At 44.3% G+C, this 24,054-nt stretch overlaps 1 protein-coding gene and 1 pseudogene across 1 annotated transcript in view; one reads left to right on the forward strand and one right to left on the reverse strand.

Annotated features, from left to right (window-relative positions):
• The window catches only part of LOC120837895 (alkaline phosphatase), a 35,251-nt gene extending 16,973 nt beyond the window's left edge, over positions 1-18,278 (forward strand). Inside the window, exons 6-8 of the mRNA XM_040207529.3 lie at positions 4,296-4,487; positions 13,479-13,586; positions 17,091-18,278. Of these exons, the coding sequence (XP_040063463.1) occupies positions 4,296-4,487; positions 13,479-13,586; positions 17,091-17,302 (512 nt within the window). The 3' untranslated portion in view covers positions 17,303-18,278. The remainder of the gene's footprint in view (positions 1-4,295; positions 4,488-13,478; positions 13,587-17,090) is intronic.
• Positions 18,279-22,584: 4,306 nt separating this feature from the next.
• On the reverse strand, positions 22,585-23,071 carry LOC120837900 (annotated as a pseudogene).
• Positions 23,072-24,054: the final 983 nt, after the last annotated feature.

Below are 24,054 nucleotides of genomic sequence, written 5' to 3' on the forward strand. Positions count from 1 at the left end.
ATATCGAATTTGAACCTCGATTCGGTTCGAAACTATTGAAACCTTTCGATTTCGAACCTAGGGTGGTTCGCGACATCCCTAGTTATGACTTTGTGAACAATAACTGAAGCCTATTCCAATTGTAAAATAAAATATCGAAGGTATCTTCATGGCCCTTTTAAGCGTGCGTGCTTGCACCACATGAAGTGTCACAGTTTTGCGACCACAACATCTTACGCGGGCACAATGTCCACCCATATCAAAACTTAACTGGGTGGCGTTTTTAAATACAGTATTTAGCATTATTTCGCGCATTTAGTTCCCGGAAATTAGCAGTACATTCGGAAAGTTAAAATTGAATGGCATTTTTTTTCATACCTGGCAGAAATTATGACAAACGGTTTCTCTAGTCATTTAGTTGCACATTCACAAGAAAGATTATAATTTATGTCGCACAATTATCAAACCCGCGTCGTTTCTGTAACCATCGTTTCGAGACAGGTTCTCTGTCGCTCGGTTAACAAGTATTCATTCAACGCAGTAGCGTACTTAAACGGCCCGCTGATCAATCTTGCCCTGTGCTACACTATTGTTAAGTTTTATTGCGGGCTTGAATCATCGCGATATGTGTCATAGGCCTTCAAGCGATAAGAAGTGCTTTAGACTTTAACTGTAAAAAGCTGATTCTCAAATGTATTCTTTTTTTTTTTTTTTACAAGAAATTTTTACAACCCTCTGAGTACCCATGCATTCAACCATAATAACGTAAAAAAACGCAACATGAGTAAACAACGGGCAAGGGGAGCACAGCGTCACGCAGGAAGCCCGAGGAGCCCGGGCAATTGGCGCCTCGCAGTCGCGCCGGAGCGCCGGCAACCCGGGCCGTGGCCGTGGGGCAGGCGCCGCCGTCCTCTACTTCTCAGTGTAAGCGGGCACACGGCACACGGCGAATTGTACGACTCCTGTGGAGCCAGTAAATTCATTAGAGTGGGACACGTGGGTAGACCAGGGCGACCCGGGTCGCGCGGGGACTGCAGGCGGGTGCATTTAGAAACCACGTGTGAACGTGGCATTTCGCATCGGCGTGAGCCTTTTTGGAACCGTTTTTTATAAAGTAAGCCTCAACTTCACGTCTCTATGACCTCACCGGGTTCCTGTGACATTTCGCCTACTCCTATGGTTTCCCCTAAATATAGACGTCGTTATTGCAGCGTGAAAGACTGCCAAAGTCGCGAAGGTGACTCAAGCGTCAAACTTTACCGCTTCCCTTCAAGATTTTGGGAAGCGACACGGCGACAAACTGGATTGCTGCAGTGCGACGCATCAAGTAAGTGAATGTTAAATTAATTGTTGAAGTGAACGAAAATACATGAGCAGGTTTGGAAAGTGGTCTGACAAACTCGTTTTGCGGACTACTCGGCAAAATAACATATTTATAGAAGTTGTTTTACGAGTCTCTGAGACAGCCACATAGAGAAATACGGTAGGAAAAATCGGGTCGATTGTTGCTTCACTGTGACGTCGAGAATCAGGCGATCAGGTCTTCAAGCGAGATGCTCGTCGGCCCGTTCCGGAACTCGTGCATTTGGTTGCGAATGCGCGCGCCGTTCGGCACGCGCGGTCGCAACCAAAACCTTCCAAACCTGCGAGTTTTCAAAAAATGGGTTTTCGTAGAAAAATTTTTTTTTGTTTGTTTCGGCTACCAAATTTAATCCTCAGTCTGGTAACAAATGTGACGGCGTGCAGAAAACAGGACGCAGAAGTTTTTCTTTTGAAAAAGCTCATGCGAAGTGTAAATATCCTTCTCAAACGTGCACTTTGTCGCCTGTCGCCTTTTTACACTAGGCTTGTGTACTGTTCTCTAGCACGCAGAGTTCGGTTCTAATTACCCACATTTTATTCTAGTGTCGTGGGGGCGTCGGGAGAAGAAGAGGACGTCCGAGCGAGGCGCGAGCGGGGTCCAGCTGGCGAGGAAAGAGAAAGACCGTGCTGCACGAGGCTGAGGCCGGGCAGGAACGATAGAGCCGTTCTGGCAGGTCTGGCTCATGGCGGTCCCCGGAGCGTTCCACCAGCGAGGTTCGGATCAGGACCGGCGGAAAAGTTGAACCCTGGCCATACCGGCCTAGGCCATGACAATCCAGGAGTGGTTCCGCAGCGAGACTGGCTGTGATAGCCCGGAACAGCTAGCCTACGCAGCGCTGGCGTGGGAAGGACGATCCGCAGGCCTGGATACGGACTCCGACTGCGAGCTATGAACGACGGGCAACAACTAGGGTCGGCGGGTCCGGACTGCCGGCTCTCGAAGACGGGCAACCGGGAAGTGCAGTAAACCCATTCGTTGCCTTCTCATTGTGGTGTGTCACTTCCTGGGAGACGAGCGAAGACAGACCGATCGGGCGGCGATTATTATAGAGTGACCCCACAAGTGGTGAAGGAACTCAAACTGGTGTTCAAATGATAAGTCTAGAATGTGCTCTAAACATAAAATAAACAGGGACATGGCGCGCACGTGCACACAGGAACTGCTGAAATTGGGGTTGCCGCCGCTCGTCACGGCCTGACGGGCAGACTGGCCGCCCCATTAACAGAGGCACCTCCGCTTGTGGAGCTGAATGCAGCACTCTCGTGGCTCCGCCTTGCCATTGCCGGCTGGATATCATGCGCTTGTGCTATCTTGCCCCGAACGACACATAAAAGCACGATATCGCACAATGTAAAACATCTCACTCGAAGCTTTGATCTATCATGACACCGCCTTCGTTGCACTTTTTGAGGGATAACTCATACGCGAAAAGTACGGTGAGGTGCGCGGAAAGATAAAATTGTTTGTTCGACTGGGTGCTGAGTCGCAGCCGTGCGAACGGTATAGTCGACGCAATCATAAAATTCTATGCGCACCGGCACCAACTCGGCAACAGGAGCCGAAATCCACACTAGCCTTTCTATGCCACAGAGGGAGGAGCGCTAACCGTTTGGAGCGCTTCCCCGATTCCCACGTTACCGCACCGCCTCGAGGTGCCATCAGTCCATCGGCGTCTCGCCGTCTGCCGGGAAGCGAAGCGCGAACGCCGAGGAGAGACGAAAGCGACCCCCCCCCCCCCCTCCCCTATACTCCCTCTGCCATCCACAGTTGGTTGCGACATTGCAGAGGGCGCTGGCAAGGAGGAGCCCGCCAAGAACAGGCACCCCCCCCCCCCCCCTCTTCTTCCTCCACCCTCCACAAGACCCAACGCGCTTACATGGCGGAGGAGCAGGCGAGCGACACCCAAACCAACCCTAAGCCCCTCGCAGTAGTTGCGAAGCGGGAGTCTCTTCGCCCACTAAGGTGGTCCGGGAGCTCACGTGACCAACCCAGCTAATACCAGCGCTCATCGTGACCCATCATGGCCATAATCTTCAGACTCATGTCATCAGGCACATTAATGCAATTACCGGACTCATATCTACCTTAAGAGTCACGTCTTGTTTCAGGCTCATGCTCATGAGCCTCGAAACTCACAATCACACTCAAGAGACCTCAAAACTCACGCTCATGAGTACTTCACTTAGAGCTCAAGCTCACACTCGCACTCATGAGTCCTCAGAACTCACGCTCATCAGTTTTCAGAACTCACAGTCAAACTCATGAGTTCTGAGGACTCAAACTCACACTCAATGGTTTTCAGAACTCACGATCACACTCACAATCAAACTCACGCTCATGTTTTCGCAGGACTCACACTCACGCTCCCACTCATGAGTTCTCAGAACTCACGATCACACCCACGATCAGACTCACGCTCATAAGTTCTCAGGACTGACACTCACACTCACACTCATGAGTTCACATAACTCACGATCACACTCCCACTCACACTCATAAGTTCACATAACTCACGATCACACTCACACTCACACTCACAATTTTTCGAGACTCGCGGCCTCACTCACGATCTCCTCAAATCTGACGGTGAGCGTGAGTGATCGTGAGTGATCGCACTCATGAGTGAGAATGCCGAGGTATGGTTACGACCATATACATAATTGGAGAGAGTGGTTTGGCCCCCTTAAGCCCGTAATGTTTTTTTTTTTTAGAGCCTTAGTTTTTGTAAGGACCATAAATAGACTATCGCAGAAAGTGGTTTAGTGTCCCTTTCAGAAACGCCGGGTTGGTCAAGCCCGCGCATCTTATTAATAAGAGCAGCGAAGACGGATCAAGAAGCCCGAACGAAGCCAGCCACGCCTTTTTAAGCCGTCATTTGCGGCTTTAGTGTCTCTAGCTCGTGTCACGGACGCGGGTAATTTGTCGTGTAATAATTTATTTACTTTTTTTACAGGAGGTCGCATCGACCATGGCCACCATGTGACTCGTGCTGGGTTGGCGATGGAGGAAGCGCTCGAGTTTGACCGCGCAGTGGAGGACACTGTGCGGCGACTGGGCTCCGAGGACTCGCTGATCGTGGTCACCGCCGATCACTCGCACACCTTCACCATGGGAGGATATCCCAAGCGGGGCAACAACATTCTGGGTGAGTGTCAACAGGTGCCACCTTGACACCTTGCGTCCCGTTTTTGATTCCGGAAGAGTGATCTGTACCGACTATCGAGGAGAACCTCGAAGTGTGTCTTATATTTCCAACGTGGAGCATGGTCGTGGCAAATAAATATTCGTATTGTAAATAAACTGCCTAAAAAAGTGATATGAATAGATTCCAAATCTGCATTATTTGAAGTTTGCGCCTCAAGGATAACGGTTGGCTAAAAGTCCCTATTGTTTGTGTCAAGTCGGTGTAGTTTGCTTTATCATGGAACCCGAGTCCGCGCTACGTGCGAAGCGGATACGTTACCCCCAGAGCTACGCCACAGCGTTAACCCGTTTTATATGCTGTCGAGACCGCCCAGGTAACACGAAAACATTAGAATAACATTATTTTTATGTTCGTCCCAAACGTTCGAGGAATGTTCTTAATGTCCGCCTGTATAAAGCTATTTGAACGTTTGGCAGAACATTCTTATAACGTTTTGATAAACGTTATTTGAACACTTGGAAAACAATTTTGCAACGTAAATATAATGTCTGGAAAACATTAACATAACATTACTGTAAACATTGTAATAACATTTGTACAACATAAATAAATGTTTTACGCAGCGTTATTACAACAGAAATATAACGTTTACAAAACATTAAAATAATGTTCTGGTAAACGTTATATTAACATTCGTAAAACATGTTATTACCACACTATAGTCGGTGACAGGTCAAGAACGAAGTGGAAGCTCCTCCCACCTCTTTCCACTTGAGCAGAGCAAACGCTGGAGAGGAGGTCGCCTCCGCTCCAGCGTTCGCTCTACTAAAGAGGAAAGAGGTGGGAGGAGCTTCCACTTGGTTCTTGACCTGTCACCGACTACAGCAAAATGTATGCAAAATGTTCGGAAGAGTGTTGTGAACCATGAAGACAAATATATACTGTAAAAGACTGGTTCAGATAGTTGTGTTTGACTGCATTGCCAGGGCTGTTGCCGAGAGACGGTGAATTACCATGGCAACACCTGTCACGTACGGTAACTCAGTCGTCTTACCCAGGTGCAAGCTCTGCAACACGGTCAATTAAAGTGTTTGAAGTAGCCTTAGTTCAGATGTGCGCTATTAATGGTTCAGAAGTGTTCCTCCAAACTTTGCAGGAATTTCACCAGTGCAGTAATGTTCTCTTCTGTTTCACAAGCATTAACACTCCTTGAAACAATATAGGGTGAGCCAAAACAATTCTACACAGCAATGACACCCTAGCTATTATTGAGTATTGTTTACTCAGAAGATGGGGGCTTTGCAATGAGCATAAAAATGTGAGGCACGATCATTATTAGACCTTTTCAAAACAACAGATTAACACGTTTCAATATTCCACACCAGTGAAAAGACTAAATAAAACAGACATGTATGGTTTGTCTTCGTGGCTCTTAACAGTCCCTCCAAACATTTTTCCATAAAAGCAATTGCATTTTTTTTTCGTGAACACTAACCAAGCTAGCTGCGCTTTTTGCTAATACAATGGTGAAAAAAAAAGAAAAAACACAGCCACAGTAGCATGCGGCCTCGAACTACGTGCGCACGTCCTGCCAGTGGCGTGGAGAACTACACCCTCCAAGCACTGGCAGGTTGTGAGATTAGCGACTATCAACACACAGTTATATGACCTGCCCTGCTGCCGTACTGACAGTCATTTGCCTAAAGTGGCGCACTGTACACTGACATTGAAATGTTTTGTTAGCTGAACAGATAATGCGCTTTTCGAGAACTTTATTTTCAACGATGCATGCTTTTGGTTCAATATGGTTGTTGTGATGTGAATCAAAGCTTATTGTGCTTCACTGGAACTGTAGCGAAAACAAAAAGGAAAGACATTCTGTTGCGTTCCGCAATTCCAAGTACACACGATCAGCTTATTCGATACAGATAACCAGCCTTATCGAGACGCATTGTATAGAGTGCCACTCTAGGCGTATGGTCGTTAGCATGTTAGCAGGGCGGCAGACCAGGTCATCTAAACAGATGCTGACAGCAGCTAATTGCACAGCTAGCTGCGGCAGCCATCGATACTAGTTCTTTTCGCTGCCGTCATCAAGTGCGCGAGTATCTCGAGGCCGCAGGCTCCTGTGGCTTCGTTGAATCTTTCCACATCTGTACATATATGTCAGAAAAGGATTATACTCCAAGTGGCCTTTTAATTTATGATTATGGTAATATCTTTGCACTCTTCACCCAAAGTTTCAAGCGAGATCTAAGCAGAGAATGATAAACAAGCAAACAAAAGTTGATCTATGTTTATCATTCTCCCAAACTTGTCAAATCTGTTCGGCCATATACTGATTGTCCCAGTAATTGAACCGAGTGTGTTTGTGAGAGGCATAATAATTTAAAATATTGAACACTAAACCATCACAAAGCTTCTTTGTGACAACAGCTGTAAGCATAAATATAGAAAGACACTTGTTCGGAATATAAACAGCTGTGTGCGCCTTACACGTTTCCGGAGAGGAATAATCAGAAATTCATTTATTCAGCTTAGCCATAATGCCACTCGACACACCACTAATTGAAGAAAAAAGTGTTCCCTTGATAGAAAGTGGGATACAACCATCACCAGATTTAGCACTGCACAAACAAGCATCCATACAGGTGGGTAATTGTAGAAGAACTTGTAGTTGGGCTAGTTCGTGAACGTTGGAAATCATAGTGTAAGGCGCAAAAAACAATGGACACAAGAGAGAAAACAGACATACAGGTGCCACTCGCAACTGTATTTGAAAAGCGCAGAAAGAAAGGAATACATACATTGTCATCTTCATCACGTCCACACATGCACTTAGCCATGTGTTAGATGAAGCGTATATCACATGGCTAAGCGCATGCGTGGACGTGATGAAGATGATGATGTATGTATTCCTTTCTTTCTGAACTTTTCAAATATATATAGTTGTGAGTGGCACCTGTATGTCTGTTTTCTCTCTTATGTCCGTTGTTTTTGCGCCTTACACCACGATTCCCAGGTGATTAATTGCAGTCTACCCCTGCTGAGAAAAGAAAACAGTTTGGTACATGTTTATGGGTACATTTATTGGCTCTCCAAATTTGAAACATGGAAGTGTACACGAGTAGCGACAATATTGCAAGACTATGCAGTTAAAATTATTTTTCCTCTAAAAAAAAATTACAGTGAACAATTATGAAAAAAATGCACTTTCGAAGAAGCTTGGAGGCCTATAAATTGGGTTCATGAAGCTCACATAATTAAAGAAAGGAGCGAGAAAACTCAACAGTGTTTCTCTACCGCAAAAATAAACTAGACATCACAACGACCTCAAACTCTGGTGGAATGCAGCCCTGGCGATTGGAGTAGGGTGAAAAAGTTTGAGAACACAACATTACATGGATCAAAAGATAATAAAGAAAAAACTAAATTTCTCTATGAGCTGACGTCCATCTTAATTGCGGTACATAAAAAATAGCACCAAAAATGCTAGCACTAACTTTGGTGGAAAAAGCTTGCCATCATAAAAGAAAGCATGATTATCTTTCAACTGCTCACAAACTTTCTCATTGAAATGAATGCCACAAGAACTAAAATGTCATTTTACGGTTTTACAGTGGACTCGCTTCATACCAAAATTGTTTCTCTTTATTATCATTATTATCATTTTATTAAATGTTCTCAAACTTTCACACCCTACTCCAAACCGCGAGGGCGTTTCAGAGGAGTTTGAGCTCTCCGCATTCTCATGCCGAGCAGCTATAAATGTTCAAGTTGCAAAAGTAAAAATAGAGCTATAAAAAGCTTAAAAACCTGTCTGGAACACATGATTAGGAAAAGGCTTTAAAAGAAATGTCCACAACCGATGACTAGAGGAAAGCAAGACATAACAAAAAAAAAAAAAGAAAAACATTATTGCCATACTAAGTAGGTGGAAAATACTCATGAATAAATTGTTTTTAAAGGATAAAATAAAAGTAAACACCGAATGTCGTCTTTCTAGAGCTGAGATTCGCACCAGCACTTCCTGCTTTGGACACGATGCTTAGGACTTCTTTGCCTGCAAACAAAACAACACAATACTAAATTCAAAACACCTAAACTTGTTAAAAAGGTGCTATAAAGGAAGCATAGCATGCTTTCCTGAACTAACTTCGCTTAATTCAATATTCAGCCCTTTGTCAAAGATTTGCAGGGATGACGGAGAGATATTGTGTGCAGTTGTCGACTAATAGCAAACATTTTGGTTGAAAAAGTAGCGCGAGTTGCATCTGTTTTCAAACAAGGTTCTCCAAAAGTTCTCCTGCCCTCCTTGCCATTCTGCATACCTGTGGGGACTGACATTTTCAGCTTTTGCAACAGTCAAAACAAACAGTCGTGTCTCCATGTGGGACCAGACCTCTCACTAGCGTTTGCCGAAATTTCACTAAGAATTTCCAAAATCGCAAAGAAACTGCTGGGCACACCGTCGCACTGATGACCTAGCCAATGTCGCTACTATAGCTCGCTTGCCAAGCTCAAAAGACCTTCACTTAACTGGACGACCGGATTTCAGTACCACCCGACTCTGAATCTGTGTCCACGCAAAGTTCACTGAAACCGTTCAGTAGCACTGCTTAAAACCTTTCGCTCCGTTGTCGCTGTCGTCTGCTCTGTCGACCATCAAATCCTCATCCGCCGCCACAAAAACCGAGTTCGGAAAAACGTCTGAAAGATGGTCGCGCACGCTCTCGGCAATTCTTTTTTGGCGGTTGCACAGACGATGTAACGGTTTTTTATGTCATTTCATTTTTCCCCCTCCTGTTACTTTTGAAACAAAGAGAACGACAGGATACCAGTTTACGTCAGATCGTTTTCAAGAAAATAAGCACGTGCACAGTGGTTATCAAAAAGGTGGTTACTTACGGTTCTCGAGTCCCGCCGTCCAGAAGCTGTTCGGTTGTCCGCTTTATCAGTCAGCAGTCACTGTTGTGGACGTTGCTGGACGTAGCTTAATTGGAAATCAAAGTAACTCAAAGTTCAAACTAGTTCAAGCTATTCAAACTGTCCCAGAAGTTCGCTCGAAGAGAATCGAACCGGCGAAACCAGCGGTGGCAGTGACAACAGATGCAGTGGCGCAGTTGGCGCCAACAAGCGCAGTGGCGGGAACGCGGATGGACAAATATTGGCTGTTCCCTTTGTAACGGGCGGTAGCTTGCGCCACCTAGCCTTGCATTGATTGAGAAAAATTTTCTGCTTTTTTTTTTTCCTTTTTCTCCCGTACTTAATCCTCTTCTCCCTTCACCTCCTTGCAACTATCACCGGGCAGGTAGAGTACTTTTCAGAAAGACCTTTAAAAAATCGGGCGAAAAAAAGGGAACCGGCGAACATATATTTTATTTTATTGCTTTACAAATAAAGTTGCATAAATGTTTCATCATTAACACGGACGTAAAGTTTGAAATATATGTTCTAAAATCATTATTTGAATGTTTTATTTTTAAGATTATTTTATTGTTCTACAAATAAAGTTGCATTAATGTTTTATTATTAACACTGAAATAATGTTAGTAATAAACGTTCCATAATCATTATTCTAAAGTTCTATTTTTAATGTTAGTGGACAATTACATATGTGATGTTACATTAATGTTTCAATATTAACACAGAAATAACGTTAGTAATAAATGTTCCAAAATCATTATTTGAACGTTCGATTTTTAACGTTATTTCACAGTTACATGTGTGATGTTACATTAACGTTTCAATATTAACACAGAAATAACGTTAGTAATAAATCTTCCAAAATCATTATTTGAACGTTCTATTTTTAACGTTATTTCACAGTTACATATGTGACGTTACATTAACGTTTCAATATTAACACAGAAATAACGTTAGTAATAAATGTTCCAAAATCATTATTTGAACATTCTATTTTTAACGTTATTTCACAGTTACATATGTGATGTTATATTAATGTTAATAACACAACATATAACATTATATGTTATGCTGGAACGTTATACTAATGTTTCAAATACAACTAAAACATAATATGTTTAAATTGAACGTTACATTAATGTTTAGGTATAACACATAACGTTATTTAAACATACACAACAATAAAATAACGTTACTACAATGTTTGGTGCTACCTGGGCGGTTATAATGAATTCGGTTATAACGAAATAGCGGCTACAGCGAGGCAATCAGGATTTCCCATTTTCCTTTTGCACTTCGTTATATCCGAAGTCAGTTATAACAAAATAGCGGATATAGCGAAGTGATTTTTGATTCCCGCTGACTTCGTTATAACCGGTCTCGACAGTATAGTGTTTTTGTAGTACCCGACGCGCTCTCCGGAAGAAATAGCCGATAACAAAATGCCGTCGTTGCCAGATGTAGCCAACGGCTAGATGTTCATTTTGTTCCTGCGTGAACGCGACGACGCTGCCCAAGGAATTCGCCGTGACGTGTCGCAGCGATCTCTGTGACTCTACTCTGGATTAACACCGGCTTACTCGTTTTTTTTATTCGTGGAAATACATACTTCCTTTTAAGCCTCATGTCATATTTCCACAGGGTCATGCATTTTTAGTTAATCATTAAACTGGCAGGCTCATAGGGTCGACATCTGCCTTGCGAAACTCGTATAATAAACAGAGATTGTGTTTTTATACTATTCTACTAGGAAGTTTTGTCCAGCCGACGCCATTGTTTAGAATGTTAAATTCAGTTCAGACCACGACGCCATTTAGAAGCTTGCATTTGTGTCGAAGTCTCTTATAAACGTCTGCTTTTGAGAGGACGCCGGACATGCCCAAATAATTTGATTTTGCAGCGCCCATTGACTACTTCATAAACGGCAGAAGAATAAGCGCCTCAAAGACAGGGACTGGGAACAAGACAACCCCGAGCGCTACTTCCAACTGGATTGTTTATTGAAAGCACACACTTTATATGCACTATGTATCATGGGGCTCTTGGCACAGGAATGCAATATTCTTTATTAGATGGGTGCGGTGACGGTGGCGTTTGCGCGCTCTAAGAACCGCTTGTCCCATATAATGCACCCCAAAACTTCAGTTCGACGTACAACGCACTACGTTCAACCGATGGTGCCAACCTTCACGAGCGGCTTGTTGGCCGAGTTGTACAACCTATTAAAATCGCCAATGTGCGTGCGACTGACTGTAAAAAAAAAAAAAAAAAGGTTATCTGGGTTTTTTAGGCTCAAGTGGAAAACTTGTGTTTTTTTTTTGTTTTTTTTTTCTTTGATACGTACTTTAGCTGTTTCCTATGTTATATCGCACCGTCATCAACCCTCTCGCAAAAGTTGGGGCAGTCAGTTCGACGTCAGCGCGCTCTACGTGGAACTGAAGTTTTGGGGTGCTTTATATGGGACAAAAGGGTGTAAAACTACACCCCCCCTCCCTTCTTTTCGAGTGCGCAGTCTGTGTGTTTCCGCGCCCTTGCGTTATTAAACTTATTTGACCTTTGTTTTTCAGTTTTCTGATATATATCTATATTTTCTTCTTGTTGTTGTTTTTGCTGCTGTTTGGGAGCATTTGGGCATTTGTCGCGGTGTATGGCGAGATTACTCGAGGGGGAGTTCCTAACAGACATGGCATGCTCGCGTACCCTGTCAATGTCAGGAACCAAAAGGGAGTTCGGGTCATTGTCAGGAACTCCCTGTCGGGCACTCTCGCCATACGCATGGACACATTCCCAAGTGCTCCCCATCTGAAAAAAAAAAAAAAAAAGAATACTAGGAAAAATATGCGCGGCAATCACTGATAGTGATGCTTTTTGACAGCGAAAGTTGTGCTGCTTATTCGACGATATGACGATGGCGATCGATTGACACTGCGCTGATCGTGCGTCATATACGGAGATCTGATATTCAAAGGACATTGCCTTGATTTGGCGTCGATATATTGTTCATGAATAAATGATTGCGAGGTCTCGATGTGTGTTCCCGCCAAATTTGGCGGGTAAACTGATTTAATGCCTAGGTCATGTGACGTAACATTTCCCTCCAAATTTAGAGGGGGAATCTGAATTGGTGCACAGGTCACGTCACGTTCATTATTCCGCTAAATTTGCCGGGGAAACTCGCCGTTTACGCTCACGCCGTCGAAAAACGGGGAAACGGGCCACTAACAGCTCTTGCTGTAAAACTGAAAAATAAAACTGGCGTACACTTTGGAAGTTCTTCCAGCGTGAGTTGAAACGTGGTGCCGCCAGTGTGCAAATATCCCCCGACCACTTCCAGTTCTGAACTAGACGGCGGGTTTCGTAGCTTTTGCGAAGTCAAACATACATGCTATCTTCTTAAATGGATCGTTTGTAGCCCTATCAGACTTAATTCCCTCTTACAATAAAAGAATGACGAGTAAAAAATGAGGAAATATACGTAAACCGGATGTGTGTCGGGGTTACCCAATACGTGGTGCCACTGGGTTTGTTGCCAAACAAAAAAGGGTCAATACGTCCAAGGGGGGAAACATGCTGCATGAGCGCAGCGTCACTGCACCTATCTGATAAAGAATCCGCCTTCCTGTGCAGAGAGCCCGATGATATGCCAGTACATATATGCGTTTTTTAATAAACAATCCAGCTGTAAGTAGCGCTCGGTGTGTCGTCTTGTTACCTCTCCCTGTGTCTGAGGCGGTTATTATTATTATTTTTTTTTTGTTTTTTGATGTACCTACTTAAATTTTACATTCTTGCACCAGCGTAGCCGATAACCCTTACGCAACTGAGCAAATTACTATTCATTCACACTGTTGCGTTTGAGTTCGTTAAGACTGCTTGCGTCTTGCTGTTGCTATGGCGACTCTTAGAAGGAGCCAATGGGGAGGTGCTGACCTGCACGACGCAACACAGCGCAACGCAATCGACATAATTGTGTGAACGAGCCTTCATCCTTAAGTAATTTCGATTTTATACATCGTATTAAGGTGTTTACAATGGTCTCCTCGCTTTCGCGCACTTTCTTTGTAGGCATAGCAGGCTACTCGGACGTGGACCAGCTGCCGTTCACATCCCTCGCGTACGGCAATGGTCCGAATAGCAGGAAGGAGCGGACGAACTTCACAGAAGACGAAACCAGTGAGTTGGCCTTACCAGTCGATCAAACGCCGTCTAATACCCTAGTTACACTAGCGCTCTACACTCACCAAGACAAACTTCATTAGCATTTCCCAACTGTCATTGAGCATAACTAAGTTGTCCGGTGTTACAGGGTACATATGCGTAACAAACCAAGTTCAGAGGCGCGTCATAAGACACAGTTAAACCGGAAGCGAAACCAAAACTGATGTCACATTACCTTTTTTTTTAAAGTGATGCAAATGAATATATGCACAATTTTCATTCATTATAAACGTTTAAAAAAGTTTAAGAAAATAATATTTTAGGGTAAAGAAACGACAACGAAAGGTAGATAGGTAGGTAGGTATTCCGAAAAGGTGAAGAGGACGCGTCCTCTTCATCTTTTCGGGCCATCGTCGGCGTCTCCCGCATGAAAAACTCCGCGGAGTTTGTCTTGCGGGAGTCGCCGACGATGGCCCGTCCGAAAATAGAGGGGAATGTCATGACAGCAGGGAAAGAAAATAAGGGAGAGGAAAGCAGAGAGGAAGAAAAGAGGAGAAAAGCTGACGGTTAATGGTCACACATGCACATAACACACACACACATAAAACCATATACGGTACTATAGTTTGCTGTTTTGGTGTTTGTCACACTTAAGGCCTTCCTAATAATCCATAATCCTTTTAAAAAAATAGCAGAAAAAATATCTGAAGGTGTCTTCGGCGGGCTCCTGAGCCCCTGGGGAAAATGAGGTCATTCGTTTCCTCTAGTGGTGGATAGAGGTCTTGAAGTTGCTGCGAAAGGCTTGCGAAGTCTGAATTTGTGCGTTTACGGGTGAAGAAAACGAGTTTACATTTTGCTGGGTTAAGGGTAATTTGCCCTTTGTGCACCAGTTAACTACCCGATCAATATCACTTTGGAGATGTGAGCGGTCGTCAGGGTTGTTGATCTTTCCGAGCAGTACACAGTCGTCAGCAAAAAGACGTACACAGGACGTTAGTGAGTGCGGAAGATCATTAATGTATATTTGAAGGCACAGAGACGCAGCACTTCGGCGTGCCAAAGAAGCTTTGATCCCATCGCGAGACCGGCGAAACTTGCTTTCGACGAGTTGTGTCATTTTCCTGTAGCACTGCGCTTTCGTAAAAATTTCCACGTGTTCTCAACGGCAAGTCTCAACGCTTACACAGAGTCTTGGAAAAGTTCTTCGGCGAATGACAACGAACGAGTAGAAACCATGTCTTCAGCACGCTGCCGCCAGCCTCTGCAACGCTAGCAAAACCACAATTTCTCTATGAGCAAGATGGCCGTCCGGTGGCTTCACTCGCGGGAGCGGGAATCGCGATCCAGCAATTGTCATAGAGGTCAGTGGTTCGAACACTCCACCGCCCCCACAGCGTCCCGATTAAGGCACGGCGCCGACGTTGCTTGCGCCGGGACGGGACGAGAAGTCGGCTGTGCGAATGAGGCCTTAGATATTAGACGGGAATGCAGCACGGGGTCGAACGCTTTATAGAAGTCTAAGGAAATGGCGTCGGCCTGGGTGTTTAGGTTCATGTTTAGAGCTGAGACAAGACCGGGTTTTAAGCCTCTTGCGACTGCTCCGGACCGGCTCCGCTGCAGCGCATCCGATCCTACGCCGTCGCAAGAGGCTTCAAAATGCGGAAAATCAGACGCTGCGTGCGCGGAGTCCAAGATTCCGTGGCTATTGCGCATACCCGTAACTCGTTCCACAACCTAGTAGGCAAGGATGGCAGCGCACACAAGGCGATCACTTACAACGGCCTAGTATGAGCCGCGTTTCAACGTAATGTACACTAATTGAAATTCTTGCATTTGATTGCCCGGGAAGAATCACCCATCACCCGTGTGCCCTTCTTGCTTTTTAATTCGAGACAGTAGCCATGTGTTATGCGGTTACACAACATACGACTCTCAAAGGAAAGCGGTGAGGATATGCTGGAACTCGGAACAAATCAATAAATTGTACTGCGCACCAAATTCTTGACCCTTCGTGAACTTCTGAAGATGGACATAGGGCCACGAAAGCTCGGATTCATTATCTTAATAATACACGCGTCCATTCACTGTACATAATCTAAACGTTGAAGTAAATAAGACTAGTATTTGTTGTTGCTTAGTTTATCTTTGTTTTATTTTTTAGTTCTTAACCTTACTCCCCCATTTCTTTCTTCGCATACTAGCGAATCAGCACTTATGCAGGTTAAAGGCCTATTCACACCGGAGCGTTTCTTTGCGTCTTGTTACGTTACATCACGTTTCAGTCGCCAAAACATCAGAGCTTCGAATGTTGCATGCCTGTCTACTGCTTGTACACATTGCCACGGTCCATTCGAAGCCTATATATCTCGCTTACTGTCGACGCGAGCCGATGCTTTCGCAATATATTGCAACCTGAAGGCTGGACTCCCGTGATGAATATGCCGCGAAAAATCAACGACTTTACAGGGGTATTCACACGAGGGCACGCGCGCATCGCGAGATGAAAACGCGAGGCTTTTGCACATGGCAAAGCCTGACTTTTTCGTTGTGGGATGCGCGTGCCGGGGAGAAATCCCCGGGATTTCTCCGTCGCGTGAATACCCCTGCGTGTGGCATCAGCTAGGGTGCCTACATGTCTGTCTGTCTCAGGGTGAAGACATCCATTGTTGTCCTGAATGTGCCAGCGCGTGACGCTCTCGCGCACTAGGTGCGTGACTTGGGCGGTAAAATGGCGTCCATGCATTAGCCAAAGCTACGCGCTCGAGCTGAGTGACACCGGATGGCGCGCAGTTCAAAATGCATAAGAAAACTGTTGGGCGGAAAAATGGCTGAGATGTCACCACTCAAGCAAAAGCGCGCGTGTGTATGCAGGCACTCTAGGCATCAGCACACCGGCTGCTACGTCGAGCGCAAAGCGAGCGTGCCGTCGGGCGAAGTTTGTCAATTATTTATCGCATAATAGGCTCCAGGAAACAGTGCTGTGTGCAACCAGCCGTAACATCTTTTTCGAGCATTTATTTCTTTATTTACAGTGCCAAACGAATTGCCAGAGTTCATAGGTTGGCGCTGTAAATAAACGAAACTTCTCTCTATACCTTGTCTCATCCTACGATGAACTAAAGGCCAAAGCCAGGGGCTGCCAGGTCCAATCACGTTCGACGCTATACTCTGACACGCTTAACATTGATTAGAGGTGGACAAATAATGATCGGATCCAAAAGCGGCACATCATTTCTATATCGTCGACGCTGCAAAGAGCTTATATGTCGCGGCTTTCTTTGCGATGTAAAATTGTTGAGTCACTCAGCGCTTTTTGATTCGCACCACTGTCCACCCGTCCCCTGATCCGAGACGCGGGCGCCGATACGTGCATCGAAGCGAAATACCGCACAATCTCTAAGTGGCTCGTGATTAGATTTGGCGGTCTGTAGCGTTTGCCTTTAGTCCATCGTAGGGTGAGACGAAGTACAGCTTTGTCTATAGTCTATTAATGGTGTTGTTTCTTTTTTTCTTTTTTAGCATCGATGTCCTACGTCCAGCACGCGGCTTTTCCGGCTTGGTTGGAGACGCACGCCGGCGAGGACGTGGCCGTGTACGCGACGGGCCCCTGGGCACACCTCTTCTCCGGCGTGCACGACCAGACGTACATTCCGCACGTGCTTGCCTACGCGGCCTGCATAGGGCAGTTTGCCGGAGACGGCTGCCACGCGCGCCGTGCACCGACGAGATGACGGCCAGTGCCTGCGTGAGGGGTGTGTGGACTGAAGCACGGGGGAAGGAGAGAGATGTGCCTGAACAAGGTTGTTGTTCGAAAGGTCTTTGAAATGGGCTCCCCCGGAGCAACGAGTGCGGCCGATGCCACTTAGAAAACTAGGCCTGCGCCTGATTTCATCGTAACAGCGCTTGAGACGAGGGCAACACGATGCTCCGTGTTGTCCAGTCTCCTTTTTTGTTCTCGTCTAAAGCGCTATCATGTTTTTGAATACCCACTAGTGTTGATGTTTGGGAAGGGAAGGTGGGGTGCTTTGGCCTTCATGTAGTATTGGTACGGCCGTCATCGGCCAGGTTTCTTTCGACTCGTCTGACCAAGGCCAGTCAGGGTGACAAGTTTGCCCAAGCACCGCGCATCTCCCTGCAGGAGTGCTGTTGGTTTAGAATCTTCGCGCGGCATTGCAAACGTGTGCCCGAATGAGGACGCGTCTCCTTGATTGGCCCTCATCGGCCCTTTACATGCTGCGCCATATCGCGGCCTTTGCCAGAAATGCGAGTGAACCTTCGCCACATCTCCCCCGTGGCGATGCGGTGCCGTTCAGACTCCTGGCTCTTCCACCGTGGACAGCTGCGACGCTGCCAAGACGTGCACTGATGGTCGTGAAGAAAGTAGGAATGTGAAGACGTCGACGACAACACCTGCGTGTAACTTTACGTGGAAATGGCCTGCCCAGTTGCAGCACCTAGCTGCAGCATCTGCTGGGTCGTACTTCTTACGGTGATGGCCGTCTCGGGGACAACTTTTCTTGGCAACGAAGCCAAAAATACGGGCACCCGTGCCCTCTCCCATTTTGAGCGCCGATTAAAGCTGTGCGGGCGCTCTCCTTTTCTCCTCGGGAATGCTAAGAAAAGTTGTCCCCGAGTGTAGAGAGTTTGAAAAGATAGTTCCGATGACTCCGACAACGACACCCTATATACTCCATCACTGCCTTTCCGTATGCATCGTATTCTTTTATGTATATATCAGGGGTAACGGAGGTATCAGAGTTTAGCAGACCGTTTTTTCGCCCCGTTAACGATACCTCTCCCCTCCGGCGGCCTTGGGCATGCATCGTTATCGGGTGTCGTTAATGGGGCGAAAAAACGATCTGCTAAAACTCTCTAATAGAGTTTTAGCAGATCCACCAACTCTCAATTAGGGAGTTTTCGTAGATCGTTCAGACACTTCTGAACGATCTATTGGCGCGGGTGCGTAGCCGATCCAGGGGTTGTGCTTGTGCGTAGATCGTAACCCGCTAAATCTAGCGGGAAACGTTCTCCGCTGAATTTGACGGAAAATCTGTGTCGCGTGACGTCGTGTCACGGCCGGGGTGCGAGTGTTACGTGACGGTGATTCCGGGCTAAATTTAGAGCGAAAATTTCTCCCCTGATCGGGGAGTCATGGTGACACTCTACAGTGACGCCATGGTGCCACATGGTGCCACATGGTGCCACATGGTGCCGCGTGACGTTAGCGCTACGTGGCACTGATTCCCCGCTAAATTTAGCGGAACAATTTATCTGCCAATTTTAGTGGGGAATCACGGTGGCGCCTGACGCTGTGACGTCGGTGGTGCGTGCCGACATGGTGTTGCGTGACGTCTGTTTCGCCTTCTTGTGTGTTTCTTTCGTTTTAAGTCAATGAAGTTTACAAGGATTTGCCAAATGCCCTTTCCATGAATGATGTTTTACGATTCTTTTGTTATGATAGTGTATTAGGACTTTGGAATATGCGCATGCGGTTCTAGTTTTGTGTGAAAGGTAAAGGAAACCTTTTTATTTTTTTTAAAGCATTATGTCACTGGAAGACTTTAGAATATCTCGTGTGAACATCTTAGTAATAATAAAAAAAAGTTTCAATTCGAATTACGGGAAAACACACCCGATTCATGAGAATCTGCGTTGTTAAAACACGTTTTGAGAAAAATGAAGTTTTTTTTGCAAGAAAATTTTTTTTTTCGAAAACTTAAAAAAAATGGTTTAAAGTATTTTTTTTGTTTTCTCAAATCAATAAAACAACGTACGGGAGCATCAAAAATACTTGCGAAAATACGGTACATTTTAATGGGAAAGCAATAAAGTGTTAATGGAAACAACATATGTATTTTTTTTTGGCACTATGGATTCGATTTGTAAATGAATTTGTTTTATATGTCATTGATATGTTACACTGTTAAAATATGACGAATGTTATCTTGTTTTCCTGGGTTCCATGGGGTGTTCTGTAGCGAAAGAAAGCTGACCAGAAGTTTTTCCTTTTTTTTTTTCAGGAGAGTAAATTATGTTTGCAAGCGCGTGAAAATGGCAACAAGAAACAATCTGGCTTGGGGTCATCTGGTGCTAATGTCGCCATCTCGTTGAACCCATTGAAATAAAATGCAGCGAAAACCACCCTGTTAAATTTATTTACAACAAATGCGCAAATTGAAAGTCAAATTAAATCAAATCAAGTCAGTTTATTTTTCACCTTGTACAAAGAAGATGAAGGAGCTGTGGAAAAAAGCTACAGCATTGCAGCTTGACGAGTCCACAGACCCTTAATATTTGCAGCTAAGCAGCATCGTGCTAAAGTATTCACAGAAGAGAAAAACAAAAACAAAAAAGGCGGGAAGAAAAGTAATCGTAACAATACATTGCAACAACACACTCACAAAAAACTAACAAAAAAACATTGTGATCATAAATGTTAAGGGTGCACACATTTAAACAAAACAAAAAAAATTGTCGAAATCATACTCTCTCGGTTTCATACATTCTACGGAGTTCACTGTATTTACAGGTAAATAAATCAAAATACAGAAGATGATGATATCTGTTTAATAAAGACGGCTGTATGAAACTTGGACAATCTTTTCCATAGTTCGAACGAGGTGTACGCACTACCCAATTTTCTCTGTCTTTATTTTATTTTTTTAATTAATACTGTTCACCCTTTTTTCAGGGCGGTTACAGGAGTGGAAGAAAATGACATATCAATACATTTCACAATGTATAAGAAAGTATACAATACAACCACGCGGATACAAGCACACAAGTTTTGACACACTTTCTGAATATGTTTGAAATATAACCAAAAGACACACTCAGAGCACCAAACAGCTTCGCTTCTCCAGCGTTTCCTCAAAGGCAACAATATTTTCTATATTTACAGTATCCTCTGGTAGATCGTTCCATTGTTTAACAGTTCTAACAGAAAACGAATACTTAAAAATGTCATTGTTTACCCGTTGTATTTCAAAGGCCTTGTTATGCACACCCCGCAATGGCCGAGTCGAGCGTGGTAGCAAGTAGCGGGAGGTGTCGATGTTCAGCTCGCTTCGAGAGAGCTTAAAAAGAAGTTTAAGTCTGGCGATATCTCTGCGACTTGACAATAAAGGGAGGCTTAGTTCTTTGAGCATTGAAGTCACCGAGTCAGTTCGACCATACCTCGAACAGATAAAGCGGGCAGCCAATCTTTGTATTTTTTCTAACTTATCAATTTGGTTCTTCCTACACGGATCCCACACAGCACAGGCGTATTCCAGAGTTGGTCTTACCAGGGTTGTGTATGCGGATAATTTTACATTAAGCGGAGCATGCCTTAGATTGCGCTTCAAGAACCACAACTTTTTATAGCCTTACGATACAAACTATCTACGTGCAATTTCCATCTTAAATCTGAGGCTATCATTACCCCTAAGTACTTTAAATGACCAGCTACTGTTAAAGACACATCTCCTATTTTATAATTGTAAGTAAGAATGATTTTTTTTTTGCTTGCTATTCTGAGAAATACAGTCTTTCCCGGGTTCAGCTTCATTCCCCACTTTTGACACCAGTTATCTACTGAGGAGAGCGACAAGTTTAAGTTTTCTTGGTCTACAGGGCTACGAAATTTAGTGTAGAGCAGGCAGTCGTCTGCGAATAACCTAAGTGTAATATTGGAGCTTACTGTTTCCGCCAAATCGTTGACGTAGCATAAAAATAACACTGGTCCCACAACTGACCCTTGGGGGACCCCCGACGGCACCCTACAGACAGATGACGCAACCCCATCAATAACTACGAACTGCCTCCTATTTCTAAGGTATGCGCTAATCCACTGAGTGACGCGATCATTAACTTTGTAACTAGTTAGTTTTCTTATAAGCCCTTCATGAGATACCCGATCGAATGCTTTTGATAAGTCTAGACAAATCGCGTCTATTTGCCCTCTTTCGTTTGACGAGCACGAAAAATCATGAAACGTTTCAAGCAACTGCGTTACTGTGGACAACTTTCGTCGAAATCCACGTTGGTTTTTATAAAAAATCTTTTGAACTTTCAAAATAGTCGTAAAGGCTTCTGGAAATTGCTGCTCAAAAAGCTTACAGGAAGTGCATGTTAATGAAATAGGTCTGTAGTTTGTTACTATATGCTTATCTCCCGATTTGTGAACTGGAACAACCCTGGCACACAACCAATCCCTGGGAAGGCTATGCTGTTCTAAAAAAACCCGAAATATAACTGTCAAGTATTTAGAAATCCACTCTGCATATCGTTTTAAAAATTCATTAGGGATATTGTCTGGTCCAGGTGACTTTTTGGAATCAATATTTAGTAATAGTGAAAATACTCCTCGTTCGGTGATAGTGATGTCCGGCATTGATCGAAGCGAGTCGGCACCTCCAGTGCTCAAATCCGCGGTGATATTCGCTTCAACAAATACAGAGCCAAAATATTCGTTGAACAATCTGGCTATAGTGTTCGGGTCTAAAATGTTTTTACCATTTTCCGTAATATACTCTATTTTCCCCTTTGAAGGTGCAAGATATCTCCAGAATTTCTGTGGTGCCGTCCTCAGAAACTGTGGTAAAACGGAAGTAAAATAATGCTTTTTAGACTGATTTAATTTGCATTTCAATTCATTTGAAAGACGGGAAGCGTCACCTTGGTTTATACATTTTTGCTTTCGCCTTCTTTTTATTCTACGCTGTAATTGAATAATGTCCCTTGTAATCCGCGGACGTTGCCTATAAATACGTTTTTCCTTTTAGGAACAAAACGTTCTAAGCAGTGGTTGATAATGTCTTTAAAACGGCACCACAGGTCATCTCCGTCCTTTGCGTCATCGAATCTAGATAACGATGGTTCTAGATAATCCAAGATATCGACGTCGTCGGCGTTGTTAAAGTCACGCACATAATCTACCGGATGTTTAGAGGCCGCCCTTGATGATACAACATTGCAAGTCATCGGGACTAATTTATGGTCTGAAATACCCTCGTGCGAAGACACAACACTGTCACTCAAATTTGTACCGACAAATATTAAGTCCAGTACGGAGCTTGCAGTTTTTTCCGCTCGGGTAGCCTCATTCACGACTTGCGTTAGGTTCAGGTTAAATATCATACCAAGAAGCAATTCAGATGATTTGACGTCTACGTTGCCTACCTCAAGGTTGCTCCAATCTATTTTGGGCAGATTGAAATCACCCGCAAGAATAAAGTTATCTTCGTTAATGAAGTTAGCAATTGTGAAATCGTAAATTATTTCCATCGTGGACAGTGGGGAATCAGGAGGTCTGTAGACCGCTCGTATTACATACTTTTTGTCACAGAAAGTAATTTTGCACCATACACTTTCGGTATCTGGAAGATCATCCATCACAAGGCACACGATTGATTTTTTAAAAATTACAGCAACACCGCGCCCCCCCCCCCCCCCCCTCCCCCCCGCGTTGGGCGGTCTTTTCGGACCATCTTGTAAGCAGGTGGTAGTATTTCCTCGTCTTTTATGTCTGCGTTGAGCCACGTTTCTGTGACAACGACAATATGCGGATTATATAGCATTAGTATGTGTTCTAACTCGCTAACTTTATTGACGAGACTTCTAGCGTTCATATTGATAAGTCTGAGCGGTTTTGTTTTTGTCTCCCGCGATTGTCACTGATTCGAACTTTGTACCTTATCTCTCAGCTTTGTTCGGCTGGCGGTGTTGTCATCCCATACGAAAAAGTCGTTATCGATTTGGATTTTGTCGTCGAAAAGTTTAACTCGGGAACCGTTGTTTCTTTCTGTGCTCGTGCTTTCCCAAAGCATTTTACGTCTACTTAACGTCGCCTGCGAGTAATCATTTTGAACAGAAATTTTGGTACCTTTTAATTTGTTGCAGTTCTGAAATACCCGTATTTTTTCGTTGTAGTCCCGAAAGTTCATTATTATAGGTCGGTTGTGTTTTTCACGTTTTTTCCCTAGCCTATGAATTCGCTCCACTGTCTCTATTTTTAAACCGTCTCGCTTTCTGGCTCAGAAATCCCAAACACAATCAAGTTATTTTTCCTAGACCTATCCACCATATTCACCAGTGCTTTTTGCTGAAGTTTCACAGTTTCTTCTAGTTGCTTTACCGTAGTAACCAAGTTCCCAATGTCTTCTTCGTTTTTTTGTACCTTACCCAATTTGGTTTCTATATCATCGATTCTTTTGTTCATCCCATCAAAACTTGCCTGAAGTTTTGTTTGGTTAGCCTTAATGTCTCTCACGTCATCGCCCATTTGCTTTTGACTTTCAAGCAGTTCTGTCATCATATTTTCGAGATCGGGGCCGGGGTTCGTCTCGACATCCTCAGAAAGTATTAGCAACATCAATTTTTGAAAATAGTACAAAACAGAACAAGACACTTTGGGGCACAGCAGCAAGAATAGAAACCTGTTGTCGCTTCTATAGCAGCTACCATATTCTCGGCTACTAACCTGCTCGATGAAAAACAAGAG

The sequence above is a fragment of the Ixodes scapularis genome, unplaced genomic scaffold (assembly GCF_016920785.2).
Source record: "Ixodes scapularis isolate PalLabHiFi unplaced genomic scaffold, ASM1692078v2 PGA_scaffold5__190_contigs__length_132052651, whole genome shotgun sequence".
In the NCBI taxonomy this organism is placed as follows: domain Eukaryota; kingdom Metazoa; phylum Arthropoda; class Arachnida; order Ixodida; family Ixodidae; genus Ixodes; species Ixodes scapularis.